Raw genomic sequence first — 14,912 nt, 5'->3', positions numbered from 1 at the left:
TAACTAACCTGCACAATGTGCACATGTACCCTAAAACTTAAAGTATAATAAAAAAAAAAAAAAAAGAAAGGCACACATTATGGTGTGCCTAACCAATAAAAAAAAAAAAAAAAAAAAAAAGAATTGCTGCATGTAAACGAAAGGTGACTGGCGGGAATAGATGAGTAGTGTGCCGATCGCAAAAAAGGTTGGGAAGCATTAATGTGGAAGAGTTCTAAGATCACTTCCAGCACTGAACTTGCATTCGTCTATGATTCTCAATGTAGATTTCATATTTGGCAGTTCTGACTGCTACGTCTCAAGAAAGATCAGAACACAGCTAGAGGACGTATTGAGAAAAATAACGAGATAATACAAGGGAAGGAATGCTGTTACAGGAAAAGAAATGATTTTAAGCTTAGGAATTTGTGGCTAGAAGACAAAGGCAAAGAAATTTTTTTCTAAATCTTTTGTTAAATCTACAAATCACAAAGAACACAGACTAAAAACCTAAAGATACAACATTTTAAGTTTAGAAGGGTAACATTAGCAGAAATAATTTTTTTTTACTTCAAACAGAAGAAGCAACAGACTATAAAAGTCTTTACTGCAAGAAATGACACCAAGTAAAAATATAAATAGCTTCCCAAAAAAGATTTAAGGACATCCACGGGTGACAGATTTATAACACTTTACATTAAAGGGAAGTAGGATTTTTTTTTTAAATGTAAACGCTTAGCTTTTAAAAGATATTTTTGTAATAAAAGCAGCTATGACACCCTATAGCCTATAATCATTTTGTAACACAATAAAACATGACATACTTGCCTTTTTAAAATGTTATTTTAAAGATGTTAAATAATACTTGATATTTTAAGCTACAAGATATATTATTTAATCAATTGTGCATTTACTTATAATTGGTCAAAAGAGTATTTGAACATGAGTAGATATGTCTCTCTTTTTAAAGAGTTTAATGAAAAGAGCATCTCAGGAAACCCATCAATGTGTGTTGCCAAATTTTGGTGTGCTCAAAAGGTGACCTTTACATTAATATTTAAATACATTTATCTCTTTTAGAATGAAAAACAGCAGCATCAGTAGTTTGAGTGGCAGGTAGAAAACTTACAATGAAACAATACCTTAAACTTTTCAGTGAGCACCTTCACAAGGTAATTTTGTTCTTTTAAATAATATTCACCTGGGAAATACATTAAAGCATGCTGTGGGGAAAAATGCAGTTGAAAGAAGAATCAGTCTTCATTTCACAATCCCCTGCTGCTACCCCATGATCCCTGCCCACAGCCTTGTGAACCCAAAGGAGCATCTCTCCTGGGGCTGTGATTGTCAGGAAATAAATAGTCAAGACCACAGAGCCATTTCTTTGAGAGGATTTCCCTCACCACATCCTATTTCCCCTTTAGCTAAGTCACTACCAGATATTTGGTCTTCATTAGTCAACCAATATTGAATCATAACTCCAATACCTTCCCCAGTCTGCTCCAACACACTCCCCAACCCTTCTTCCACCATGCTCTAGAGCTCCTCTTCCAGGATCAGCAGACTCTGCTGTACCTTCCATCTCCCCAGGCCAATCTCTTTTTGTCTTCACTGAAACCAGTTTCCATAGGGCCATTATTTCTCCTGCAAACTTTTTGTTTTTTCCAGAGTCTGGTTCTGTCGCCAAGGCTGGAGTGCAGTGGTGTGATCACAGCTCACTGCAACCTCCACCTCCTAGGCTCAATCGAACCTACCACCTCAGCCTCCCTAGTAGCTGGGACCACAGGCATGTGTCACCACATCCAGCTGATTTTTGTATTTTTTGTAGAGATGAGGTTTTGCCATATTTCCCAGGCTAGTCTGGAACTCCTGGACTCAAGCGATTCACCTGCCTCAGCCTCCCAGAGTGCTGGATTACGGACATGAGCTACTGCATGGGGTCCCCTGCAAGCTTTTCATGAAGTCTTTTCCTTTTTCTCTCAGATCCTTTATGCCTCAGTTTGAGAAGCTGGAATAAGGGTCCTCCCTGCTCCCCACTGCTACCTCCAGGTTATTGTTCACCCGTCTTCCAGGTAAAATCCCACTGTAGAAAGCACAACACATGTATCCACTATGTTCCTATACTCAGCTTCAGGTTCAGGGGCATTGTATATAGAGGTTGACCACTGCCTCAATGAGGAAGTGAAGTTTGAAATCCAACTCAAGGTCTGTTTGCCAAGCCATAGCTCTAGTGAGGAACGACACCACCCAGAGAAAGGGACACATTAGACACTATTATGGACCACAGGCAATCCTGTTCTCCTCTCATTTCCAAAGATCTTACTCTTCCCTGCTCCATCTTTCTCCCACTTCCATCTGCATTCTTCTTCATTGCCTCATTGAGTAGATGAATGCTATTAAAGAGTAGTTCAACAGGGCTACCTTTCCTTACATTTAATAATATAAACCACAAATAGGCACTCATTACTGCCCAGCAATACCATATATTTACCCTAGGAAACTCTCCATCCCACTCACAAAGATCTGAACTTACACCCAATCCTCTCTCTTCCAACTTCGCTTAGTCCTACCTCCAACTTCACTGACAATGTGCTCGATAGATCATAAAGCTCAGTTCTTGCATGGAGAACCTTTCATCTTACACCACTAATGGTCTAGTTCACATACATCTAAACTCACCTTCTCGTTGCCTTTTCTGGTCATAATGAAAAATGCATTCCAGTTCTTACCAAACCCAATTCTCTAAATCTCACTTTCTTATCTTCTCAAAGCCTTCCTGTCCTCCTTCCTTTGTCCCCTCTGCATTTAATCATCAGTCTCTCATCTAGTGGGTCATTCTCATAGGCACACAAACATGCTTTACTATAATCCATTTTAACAGAAAAGTCAATCGACTCTCTTAACCCTACAACCCCCACACTAAGCACTACCTAATCTCTCTGTCCCTCTTCACACAAACTTCTCTAAAGTTGTTTCCACAAACTGTTTCTACTTCTTCACCTTCATCTCACTCTCTAGCTTCCGGCCACATTACTTCCTCCAAATTGCTCTTTCCAAAATCACCAGGAATGTCCAAGCTGTGGAATTCCCAAAACAGTGTGCTGTGTCATCCTATTTGGTTATTCAGCCCAATTCAATTCAGTAGATCATACTTTCTTAGAAACATTCTCCTCTCTCCATTTCCTCTAAGAGATATTCTCCTCCCTCTATTTCTGAACATGACAAATCTGCGTTTTTCCACTTCATTGGAAATTTTTTCTGAGTCCTTTTTGCTCCTTCCTCCTTTTTTGTTCAATCACCAAACCCTAGGCCTTATGGACTCAGTTAAGCATACCCCTCTCTTCTTCATCTTCACTCCCTCCCTGGTGATCTCATCCAGTCCCACATGTTCAACCTCCAATGTGAATGCTGAGAACTCTCAATTCATATCTGAGGTCCAGAACATCTGAGTTCCAGATTAATATACATAATTGCCTATTTAACCTATATCCTTAGATATCTAACAGGCATCTCAAACTTAACAAAACCCAACTTGCAATTTTTGTTCTTCCAAAACTCCCACATCCTTTCCCAATTCGGTGAATGGTACCAACACTCATCCTTTTACAAAATACCATCTTGGATTGTTTCCAAGCCCTTAAGGCATATATCTAATCCACCAAAATGTCTTTTCTACTTCCAAGGCATACCGCAAATCTAACATCTTATTTCCATCATTGCTGGCATACAGTAGCCACGGGGACCACCATGTCCCAGTTGGACCACAGCCATCACTTCCTTTCTGGTCTTTGCAATTATTCTACTATACCTACTAGCAACCTATTATCCACATAAGATCCAGAAAGATTAAATTTTAATATATATACACATTAGACAGTGTCACTCCCTTCCTTAACAATTCCAACAGCTTTCTATTGTACTTTTAATATCCAAACTCCTTCCCATGTGATATGATTAGGTTTTGTATCCACACCCAAATCTCACCTTGAATTATAACCCCTATATCCCCATGTGTCAAGGGAGAGACCAGGTGGACATAATTGGATAATGGGGATGGTTTCCCCCATGTTGTTCTCGTGATAACGAGTGAGTTTTCACAAGATCTGATAGTTTTATAAGGAGCTCTTCCCCCTTCACTCAGCAATTCTCTTCCTGCCACCTTGTGAAGAAGGTGCCTTGCTTCCCCTTCACCTTCCGCCATGATTGTAAGTTTCCTGAGGTCTCCCAAGCCATGCTGAACTGTAAGTCAATTAAAACTCTTTCCTTTATAAATTACCCAGTCTCAGGCAGTTCTTTATGGCAGTATGAAAACGGACTAATACCCCATGTCTTACAAAGCTCAGCATGATCTGGCCTCTGCCTTCCTCTCCTACCACATCTCAAGCTCTTACCATCATATTCATTATATTGCAACCACATGCTGTGCTCTTTCCTGCCTCATGACTTTTATATTTGCTGTTCACTCTGTAATTTTCTTCAGATGGTTCCTTCTTAACCTTCAGAACCAGCTCAAATGCCACCAAGTTATGCTTTCTAAATTTGCCTCAGTTAAGTCCCTCTCTTACATAGCACCTCTTTAATTTCTCTTACCTCCAAAACAACCTCCTATAATTATGTATTATTTTCCTATTTACCACTTACGTACATTGCAGGCTCCCCCTATGCAATGTCAGCTTCCTGGGAGCAGGAATGAGGTGTATTTATGGTTGAATCTTTAGGGCTGGTCACAGAGCTTGGCAAATAGGAAGCTAAATAAATACTTGTTTAACTAGTTGATTAATCAATTAATGGAAAAAGAAACAAATGAAAACAAAAACAAAGACTGTGGGCATTGTTTCTGTGGGCATTGGCTCTTCAGTTTGTTTGACATGGAGCTAAATGTGCTGAGAAAATATCCGCATTCTTGAGTTTGATATTTACAAAATGAAAACATTAACATTCATAGGCATTTATCACAAAGACATTGTTGGCAATTGTTTTTTAAAAAAAGTAATAAAATGATACTTGAAATATTAAAACAACTTAACAGAAGAGGAAAATATAGAAGACTATAATTTTTACCCTTCTCTTTTTGGCCAGCTTTATTCCCAGCTTGGAAGGGAAAACTAAAAATCAAATGCTAGCAAAGAAAATAAACAAAACAAGTTGAAAAATAAAGGTGATTTTTCAGGGAAAGAAGTAAGCTTCCGAGAGGATAAATCAAGTTGACTGACCCAAATCTCTGAACCTCATATTGGTGGGCATGCTAGGAGGATAAGACTACCTGTACTTTTCACCTAAGCCCATTCATTCAGGAATGACAGCGGCTACAGCATTCGTTTTTAAGAGCTTGAAGGTTGAGCCTGGCTGATATCAGGCCTTATGAAACAATCCCAATATGAGTATCTTCTACTGATCACTGTTAAAAGGAATTGACCAAATTGGACAAAGAATAAATGCTGAACAAAGCTTCATTTTTATTAATCTATAGGGACAATAAACATCATTACTGAAAAAGTAATAACAGATATAACAGAAGCTTCCAAATATACAACAAAATTAATTGGAAAATCAATCAAAATTAAATTTTTGAAACTTAACCTGTTTTCAGAATAGTTACAAAATCAGTCTTTACTATACACAATATTTAAATAACCTTTTGAAAACTATATACATTCCACATGTCTAGCTGGCCATTATTAATTAATAAATATTAATGAGAAAGATAATACCATTTCAAAAGAAGAAAATAAAGTTATCTTACTGAATATATCTGTATTTGTGCCTCCCACATTAAATAATTGTGTCTTATGAACAGACACTTCTCAAAAGAGGACATTTATGTGACCAAACATATGAAAAAAAGCTCAACACCACTGAGCATTAGAGAAATGCAGATCAAAACCACAATGGGATACCATCTCATGCTAGTCAGAATGGCAATTATTAAACAGTCAAGAAACAACAGATGCTGGTGAGGCTGTGGAGAAATAGGAAGGCTTTAATGCTGTTGGTGAGAATGTAAATTAATTCAACCATTGTGGAAGACAGTGTGGCATTCCTCAAAGACCTAACAACGGAACTACCATTCTACCCACCAATCCCATTTCTGGGTATATACCCACAGGAATATAAATCATTCTATTATAAAGATACATGTATGTGTATGTTCATTGCAGCACTGTTCACAAGAGCTAAGACATGGAATCAACCCAAATACCTATCAATGATGGACTGGATAAAGAAAATGTGGTACCTATATACCGAGGAATATTATGCAGCCATAAAAAGGAATGAGATCATGTCCTTTGCTGGGACATGGATGGAACTGGAAGCCATTATCCTCCGCAAACTAATGCAGGAACAGAAAACCAAACACCGCATGTTCTCACTTATAAATGTGAGCTCAACAATGAGAACACATGGACCCAGGGAGGGGAACAACACACTGGGGCCTGTAGGAAGGGGGCAGGAGAAGGGAGAGCATCAGGATATATAGCTAATGAATGCTGGACTTACTACCTAGGTAATGGGTTGATAGATGCAGCAAACCACCACATTTACCTATGTCATAAACCTGCATGTCCTGCACATGTATCCTGGAACATAAAATAAAATAAAATATTTTTTAAATAAATAATTATGTCTTTTTAAATTCAGTATCTTTTCTTCCCAGGATGGTTGGACTTTTGCTTTGGCACAAAATGCTTAATTGCAAGGTAAATTCAGCAACTGCGATAATTCTGCAAACCAAGGAAACTGCATTTTCTAAGAAATTTCATCTGTTAATAAAGTTTTAGAATATCTATACTGCACTCAGAAAAGCAGACAATGAAGTATTTTATCATTAATTAAAGTAGAAAGAGTTCAAAATGACTATGGACAAACAACGGATAATGACTCAACCTTCTGCTAATTTAACCCCAGAAAGTACTGTGCATTTGACTAAAGGCAGTGGATTTATCAGAAAGACATTATATGAAAGAGCATATGATGACAGTTTGGGCAACTTTTTCTTAAGCATATACTACCTACCAAGAACTTTTACACATAACTTTTGATATCACAATAACCCTACATATTAGACATGTTCTCCACTTTAGAATCAAGGAAATGGCGACTCGGTGAGTTGAAATAACTTCCTATAGGTTAGCACAGAAGGCAAGTGCCTAAGATGGGTTTTTAACCAAGGATTGACCCATATACCTTACACTCAGTGCTTTCTGTTCTGCCTGTACAAACCTAGAAATACCTTAACATAGGCAAGGTAAAATGCGATAAGGACAAGGAGAAAAACACAGAGTAATTAGTGATTTCTAAGAAACTATTTACAGTACACAGTTATACTGTCTCATTTCCTTTATAATACTTCAGTGTAGATAACTATGTGTGTATATACATGAGTGTGCATATATATACATACCTGTATATACATGCATGTGCAAACATGTCTATACACACAGTTATATGTGTGTGTATACGTGTGTATATATAAACACACACATATATGTGTATGTATACATACATGTGTGTTATACATGTGTGTATACGTGTGTGTGTGTGTGTGTGTATATATATATATATATATATATATATATATATATATATATATATAATGTTATTTTTGCCCTGGAGTGCCAAAATATATACAGCTAAAATAGCATTTTAGACCCAAATCAGGCATCCACACTGACTGTGTGCTATAAACACATTTCAACAATCACTATCTCAACTAGCACTAGAAAATTTGTTAATTAGCATTAAGAGATGGAAGGAAAAAAAGTTATAAGTAAAAAAAGTAGTGGTCAGGATATATAGATTAGTTAGAAACATTAGAGACAGGCCTACTGTTCAAAGAATCCAAAAAATCAGGATTCAGTTGTGTTTCAGAAGTAAGATTATTTTTGAACATTATAAAACTAATATTATGAAAGTAACTATATTAATTACTACCCCTGAACAGGGTCTGGGGAAGCAATCAAACACATTAATATTTCTGCAGCAAGGAACAAGGCTATTCACACTAACCAGAATAAATAAAGACTTTAATAAAGAGCTGCATGGCAATTCAAAGATTTCTGTTATCAAAGCTGTTTTTAGATTTTGGCATTGTAGATAAGGGATTGTGGACTTATAATTGTGAATAGCCAAATTATTTAGGCTAACTGCAATTCATACAAAACATTTCCTTTGAAAGCTGATATTGAACTTCACACATTATGCTGCACAGTATTCCATGTGCAAGTATAACAACCCTTCACCCCTCCAGAATTTGGCTGACAATGACGTATATACAGAACAGGCTGGAAGATAAGAGGGCAGCCATGGTAAAAAGGCCTCTCAGCAGCCATTAGACAGGGTGTGATGGCCACGTACTGGAGTGCATTACATTATGCATAAAAAAGGCCCCGTATCTTTCATCTGATATGGCTTCTAAACTCAACACAGATAAGAATCAGTAAGCGGAATTACAGACAGAACTGAGAGGCGGGTACACAAAGCAGTCACCAAGAATGTCAGCAACGGCTGACAGTCTGATTCAAAGAAGAAAAATGAAACTGTTTTTAGAGACAATAAGAGCCTGACTTGCCAGTCAAGCTTGAATTCCAGTCCCAACTCTGCCATTATAAGCTGTGTAGTCTTGAGTAATTCCTTAACTTCTCTGTACTTCAGTTTATTCATTAACATAGGACTGATGAAAATGCTACCTCTCTCCTGCGGTTGTTGTGAAGATTAAATGAAATGATGTGTGTGAAGAGGTCAGTACAGTGCCTGACAATGAGACGATACTCAAAATTTATATGCACAAAACAAAGCCCCAAATCTCACAAAGCATAGCAGCCTGAATAAATTTACTGCCAATTCTTCAGAACTCACAGCATGAAGAGCATTACCATCTAGTATAGAAAAATATCATCCTGACTGTGTTGCATGACTTTGAACATGTCACTTAACTTCTCTGAGCCTGAGAATATTAGATTAGACTATGTATTCTCAACAGAGGTAATAAATGGTTATTTCTTTTCAGGGGGAGGGTGAAAAAATGTATTCTTTTTATGTATAAAGCACAACCATACAGTACACAGTATATCATGGTATTAAAATTTCATGGGAAGATGAGTCTACACAGGCTCCTTAGGGAAGCAATAATGTAAAGAAAGGTTGAGAAACACTGGTTCAGAAGAACTCTAAGGTCACTCGTATCCATTAAAGTTCCTTAATTCTATCTTTGCAACAATAATACCAAGAATTCAGAAAAAAGTTAAATATACATTCACAAGCTTTAAGAAGGCAAAGAAAGATTTATATATGCTACAAAGATGTCCATTTAAGATAGTTAAAAATTGTAAAGTTCACTGGGTTTAAAAGAGAAAACTCTCTTTACATATAGAAGCCCTAGTTATCATTCACGAATGGATCCTATGAGCCAGTTTTGCTCTGTTTTCCCTGTTTTATAGATAACAATATATCTAAATCATGTCTAAATATTAATATAATTACTTATTTCCACCCCCCAGAAAATGCAGAGAGAAAACACAATAAGGACAACCACTCGTAACTACAAAGAAACTGGAACATTGTAATTGTCTTAGCTATGATAAATGAAAAATCACCTTGCAATATAATTCATTTTTAATTGCCTCTTCCATCTAATCCAACTACTGCTGTAGGCTGTCTTAAAATATTTACAAAGTAAAAGCAAAAAACAAAAAATACTAAGAATTGGAGGTGCTAAATAAAGCAGGCCACACATTCCTAAGGGATAAATTTTTTGTTAAGTTTACAAGGAAAACAAAGTCCTAACTCTTATACACGGAATTTTTGGAAACACAAAGATAAAGTATATTTAAGGACTATATCTCTTTTTTTTATGTCAGCTATATTATGCAAATAATTTTTATTCATCGTACTTACTATAATATGTATATGTTTTCATCCACAGTTCCTGCATCATAACTCCCATAACGCTTGTTATAGCCTTTTGTTCTAATATTGGGGTGCCTCAGGGCTCAGAAGCAGGCCTCAGAAAACAATCTCTCTCTGTGACCTTCTCCTGCCCTTTCACCTCCTTCTTTCTCTCCTGAAGGCAGGAGTCTTCCCCTACCTTTCTGTCTTGGAGATGGCCATAAAGAAATTCTCTGACCTGCTTTGTCTGTCTTTTCTTTTTTTAAATTATTATTATTATACTTTAAGTTTTAGGGTACATGTGCACAACGTGCAGGTTTGTTACATATGTATACATGTGCCATGTCGGTGTGCTGCACCCATTGACTCATCATTTAACATTAGGTATATCTCCTAATGCTATCTCTTAGGGTTAAAGCTGTTTTTAATTCACCTTCTTCCCTGCCTGAGTTATGATATCCTTACTAAATCCAAATAACCTATTATAATAAAAGAGAAAAGTTGTAGTAAAATGTTAGAAAGACCAATATTATAGCCACTCTGCTTTAACCACTTGTGAAGTTTTGTCTTTGCTAACCTAGTCTTATTTTCTCCAGTATCCAAGGTATATCTAACAACACATTCAACCTCACATTCTGCCATCATAACCCTCTTCTTTGAGTTTTCAGAGCTTCATAGATTGTAACTAAAAATAACACTCTGGAAATGTATAAAACATATCCATGTCAAAATGTTATTAAATGCTTAGCCATACTTTATTAGCAGGAATATATCAGGAATATAAAGTGCTCTAATACCCATTTTATTCACATCAAAATAGATGTGTTTTGATACCAAATTGGTTTTAAGACAGTTGCATTTTAATAAAGATGTGCGTAATTCCACCTAGACACAGGCATTCCCAGTACTATAAGCATGATGTAAACATCTTTTTTTACTAATGATGAATATAAATATGCAGTCTTAAAGAGATGCTAATCATTGTTTATAGTTTCTCAAATTCTAGGTGTTCAAGTGATTCAAGTGACAGAAAATTCTCTTGTAAACACATATTCTATTTTGGGCTGTTCCAAATACTCTGACTAGAAAAAGTAATGGGAAAAAAGATAGTAAATTAACTAAAATCCTAAATGCACATAGATTATTTCAGGGATCTAGTGTTGGATCCATGTGTGTCTGGTCCTCAACTTAGGATGCCCCACCCAAATAGCATGCTATTCCAATTACCTTTAGGGATACCATTACCCCGATGCATCTGTAAACACCTGCACTCCTTACCATCAGAAGACTACAAAGTGTATTCTAGATAATACTGAGAGCATAAGACAATCAGAACACGTAATCATTGGCAAGGTTTAGGCTGATTTAAAAAAATAAAATAAAAAACTCCATTGTAAAAATTCAAAAACATATTGTATAAGCATACATTCTGTACTAGGTATGATAATACTAACTCAGAACATCACAGTATAAAAATAAAATACATAATAATAAAATGTAGTAGCCACGTTTGGCAGGTTTCCACGAGAAAGCCAAAGCCATCAAATTCTCAACTTGACAATATACATTTACCTGCCAGGGCCTTAGACTTACCTTTGTTTGAGATTGATCCATGATGTTTTTAAGTACTCTGTGGTTTCTTTCACATTCCTTGTGTCATCACTCCCATATTCCTCCAGGAGTTTCTGCAGGACGTTATCGAACGCCATGACGATACCATCTCCAGGACCCAGTTCTTGAAGCAGTATCTGAGGTGCAAGTGCAGGTCTGTTTGTTAGACTTGGTCACTCAGTAATTAGTATAATCAAAACAATAGTACTCCCAGCAGATTTTGACATGCTTTAGATACAGATATCACAGGATGAAAACAGACTGGGGGCAAACCCTTTTGTTATATGTAAGCTTAAACCAAAATTAGTAGAAGTGAAAAGAAACATGTCCAAGAAAGTGATCAGGTACATAGATGACAATATTACAAGATTATTATCATTTTCTTTTTGAGATATTTTCCTTCCTCAAACCATTTGTCTTTTTCATTCCTTCTGCTGTACGTCTGATCCTTACACGGACATGCATCATAAAGGACTGAATACAGAGACAGTTCCTGCATACATGCCTGGAGAAACGTGAAGGATCAACAACATGGACGTCTTCCATCTCTTGCCCCTGGATCACAAGGTGTGTTTACAAAGATAACCGCTTGCATGGACCAAGCTGCCAAGCAAGGTTTACTGAGAGTTTGCTTGAATAGCCAAACTGATGCTGAATTTGTCCACTGGCAGTGGTTCTTTGACATAGTTTTTCAGCCTCTGAGAGTCTCTGGATCAAGGTACTCACCATGAAATCTAAATGACAACTGAAACCTTTAATATAATGCTTTTTGTAGCAATTGGGAAGATTTTAAATCAGCCTAAGGTTTCAGAAGAAAAGAATCACACTGCTGATTAAAAAATAATGTTCTAATATGATAACTGAAACACTGACATCACTTTTAATTGTATTCCTCTAGTTAAGGGGCCAGGGGCTTCACTATTACTTGGGAGTCATTTGGTGGAAACAGTCAGCAGTATCAAAACACACAGAATGATCCAGAAATGCATATAACTGGACACTTGCTTTTAAAACTGTAACCAAGTCAAGTCTGCATTTGTGGAGAATAAAAACATACTTCCACATTTTCGATTGTTTTCTACATATACTCTCTTAAATTCTTCACAAATATACACTTCTATGTTAGGCTAGCTGAAGGGCAAATAAATGTTATACCAAACTATAACCTCACAACCAAAACCTCCAATTCAAGAATATTTTATAATTTTATACAGAGAATCTTAAAAGCACTTTTAAAAATACCATAGTTGTTCAATATTATCAACTCTATAACCGAACTGATGACAAAAAAGATGTCTGCTATTATGAAATTGATAAAACACTTTGGTTAAAAAGACATTAAAGGAAACTAAACTTACTTATCTGATTTGTTCACTACAGTAGCCCTCAAATGAAAGTCTTGGAAAAACTTATTAATAAAAATAACCTTCGGGGTAAGTAAGTAATATGGTTTGGATTTGTGTCCCCACCCAAATCTCATGTCCAATCGAAGGAGGAGCCTGGTGGGAGGTGACTGGATCATGGGGATGAATTTCCCCTGTGCTGTTCTTGTGATAGTGAGTGAGTTCTCACAAGATCGGATGGTTTAACAGTGTGTGACACTTGGGAGGCCAAAGTGAGCAGATTACTTGAGCTCAGGAATTGCAGATAAGCCCGGGCAACATGGTGGAACCGTGTCTCTACAAAAAATACAAAAATTAGCTGGGCATGGTGGTGCACGCCTGTCATCCCACCTACTTGGAAGGCTGAGGCAAGAATCGCTTGAACCCAAGAGGTGGCTGTTGCAATGAGCTGAGATAGTGCCACTGCATTCCAGCCTGGGCGGCAGAGTGAGACAATGTCTCCAATAAATAAATAAAATGTGTGGCACTTCTCCCTTCTATCTCTCTCTGTCTTGCTGCCTTGTAAAGAAGGTGCCTGCTTCCCCTTTGCCTTCCACCGTGATTTTAAGTTTCCTGGTACCTCCCAGTCATGCTTCACTACAGTAGCCCTCAAATGAACTGTGAGTCAATTAAATCTCCTTTCTTCATAAATTACTCAGTCTCAGGTAGTTATTTATAGCAATGTGAGAACAGACTAATACAGTACAGAAGGGAGCAAAAGAGGGTTCCTGGAATCTTGAAAGTGTTCTCTTTCTAGATGCTGATTTGAGGGTGTGTTTCACTTGCAAAAAGTCAGTGAGCTATAAATCTCAGAGACATGCACATTCTTACTTGTTATGCCTGCAGAAATTTTTCGAAAAACATCTTCCAGATCAAATTCTTCATATAAATTTCATTATACACTCTAAGAACTTAGGAAAACAACATGACAGGGTCCTATTGTTAAGAATTACAGTGAACAATAGAAAAAAAGTATATCCAACAAAACAATACTGCCAAAAAATATCTGATGAGTCTTACTTGGTTATCAGAAATTTGTTTGGTGAGTGGATCCCGTCGGGCTTGCTGAAGAATATAGAGTCGAGCCTCATATTTTCTCATCAGTTCTTCAGTCTCCTCCCTATGGTCATCCCACTGAAGACTGTCAATAATCATGTCCTCAAGCTGCTGCTGTCTTAGCTCAACGCCATGCTGGGTGCCATCCCACTGGTTCTTGACCCTTTCCACTGAGGGTAGCATCATAAAAGAAAAAAAAAATCCCAACATGTAACCCTCAGGAGAAAGAAAAAATACCATATATCAAATGTATCACAAATAAGTCTATAAACAGAAGAAGGTGAGCTGATAAACACATTTTGAAGGAATTTTAATATACATCTGCCATCCTATACAATTGATATATTTCTGAAACGGTGTTTGAGAAAAAAAAATCTTGAACTCTATTTTCGGTGCCCTAAAACAACTCCCAAGAAAATATCTACTATTATAAACTGATACTGCCAAACAATTATAAAGAAAATACTGTTCTATTTAATTTTGTATTTACAGTTGTATTTATAGACCTGGTTTGATGAAGGTAGGGTTTAACAGTACTTCATGACAGAACTTTAAGACAGAGAGATAGTCACTTGTTACCCTCAAAGGAGAATTTTCTAAGGCAGTCTTGATTTTAGAAGAAAATGAACTGTGTAAGAATTTTTTTTTGCATTTGTTTTACTGTAGCAGGAAAACTCTCTAAAAGGAATTTTATATATTCAAGTTCAAGAGAAACACTAAAAGTAAAAGAGACTCATGTACTGTGCACCCAGAAGCTCTTCATCATAAAAATTCCATACTGGCTCTTGTCCTTCCTCTTTCATTATTGTTCATTCCTTTCACTCATTATCACCTTCTCTCTCTTTCTATTTCTCCTCAAGCTTTCTCTCTTCTCCTTTCTCTATTTTTAACAAGGTTTCAAGGACAGACAGATCTAAGGAAACTTTTTTTTTTTTTTTTTGAGAGACAGAGTCTTGCTCTGTCGCCCAGGCTGGAGTGCAGTGGCACGATCCCGGCTTT

General features: G+C 36.8%; 1 protein-coding gene across 7 annotated transcripts in view; it reads right to left on the bottom strand.

Annotated features, from left to right (window-relative positions):
- The window catches only part of UTRN (utrophin), a 562,884-nt gene that overhangs the window by 285,766 nt on the left and 262,206 nt on the right, over nucleotides 1–14,912 (bottom strand). For all 7 annotated transcript variants that reach the window (XM_019029674.4, XM_063707928.1, XM_063707930.1 and 4 more), the window contains exons 48-49: nucleotides 13,878–14,083; nucleotides 11,458–11,612 (exon numbers count right to left, since the gene is read on the bottom strand). In XM_019029674.4, coding sequence (XP_018885219.3) covers nucleotides 11,458–11,612; nucleotides 13,878–14,083 — 361 coding nt within the window. The remainder of the gene's footprint in view (nucleotides 1–11,457; nucleotides 11,613–13,877; nucleotides 14,084–14,912) is intronic.

This window comes from Gorilla gorilla, chromosome 5 (genome assembly GCF_029281585.2).
Source record: "Gorilla gorilla gorilla isolate KB3781 chromosome 5, NHGRI_mGorGor1-v2.1_pri, whole genome shotgun sequence".
NCBI lineage: Eukaryota > Metazoa > Chordata > Mammalia > Primates > Hominidae > Gorilla > Gorilla gorilla.
The sequence above is the reverse complement of the archived record's forward strand: the minus strand, read 5'-3'. Positions and strand labels throughout refer to the sequence as shown.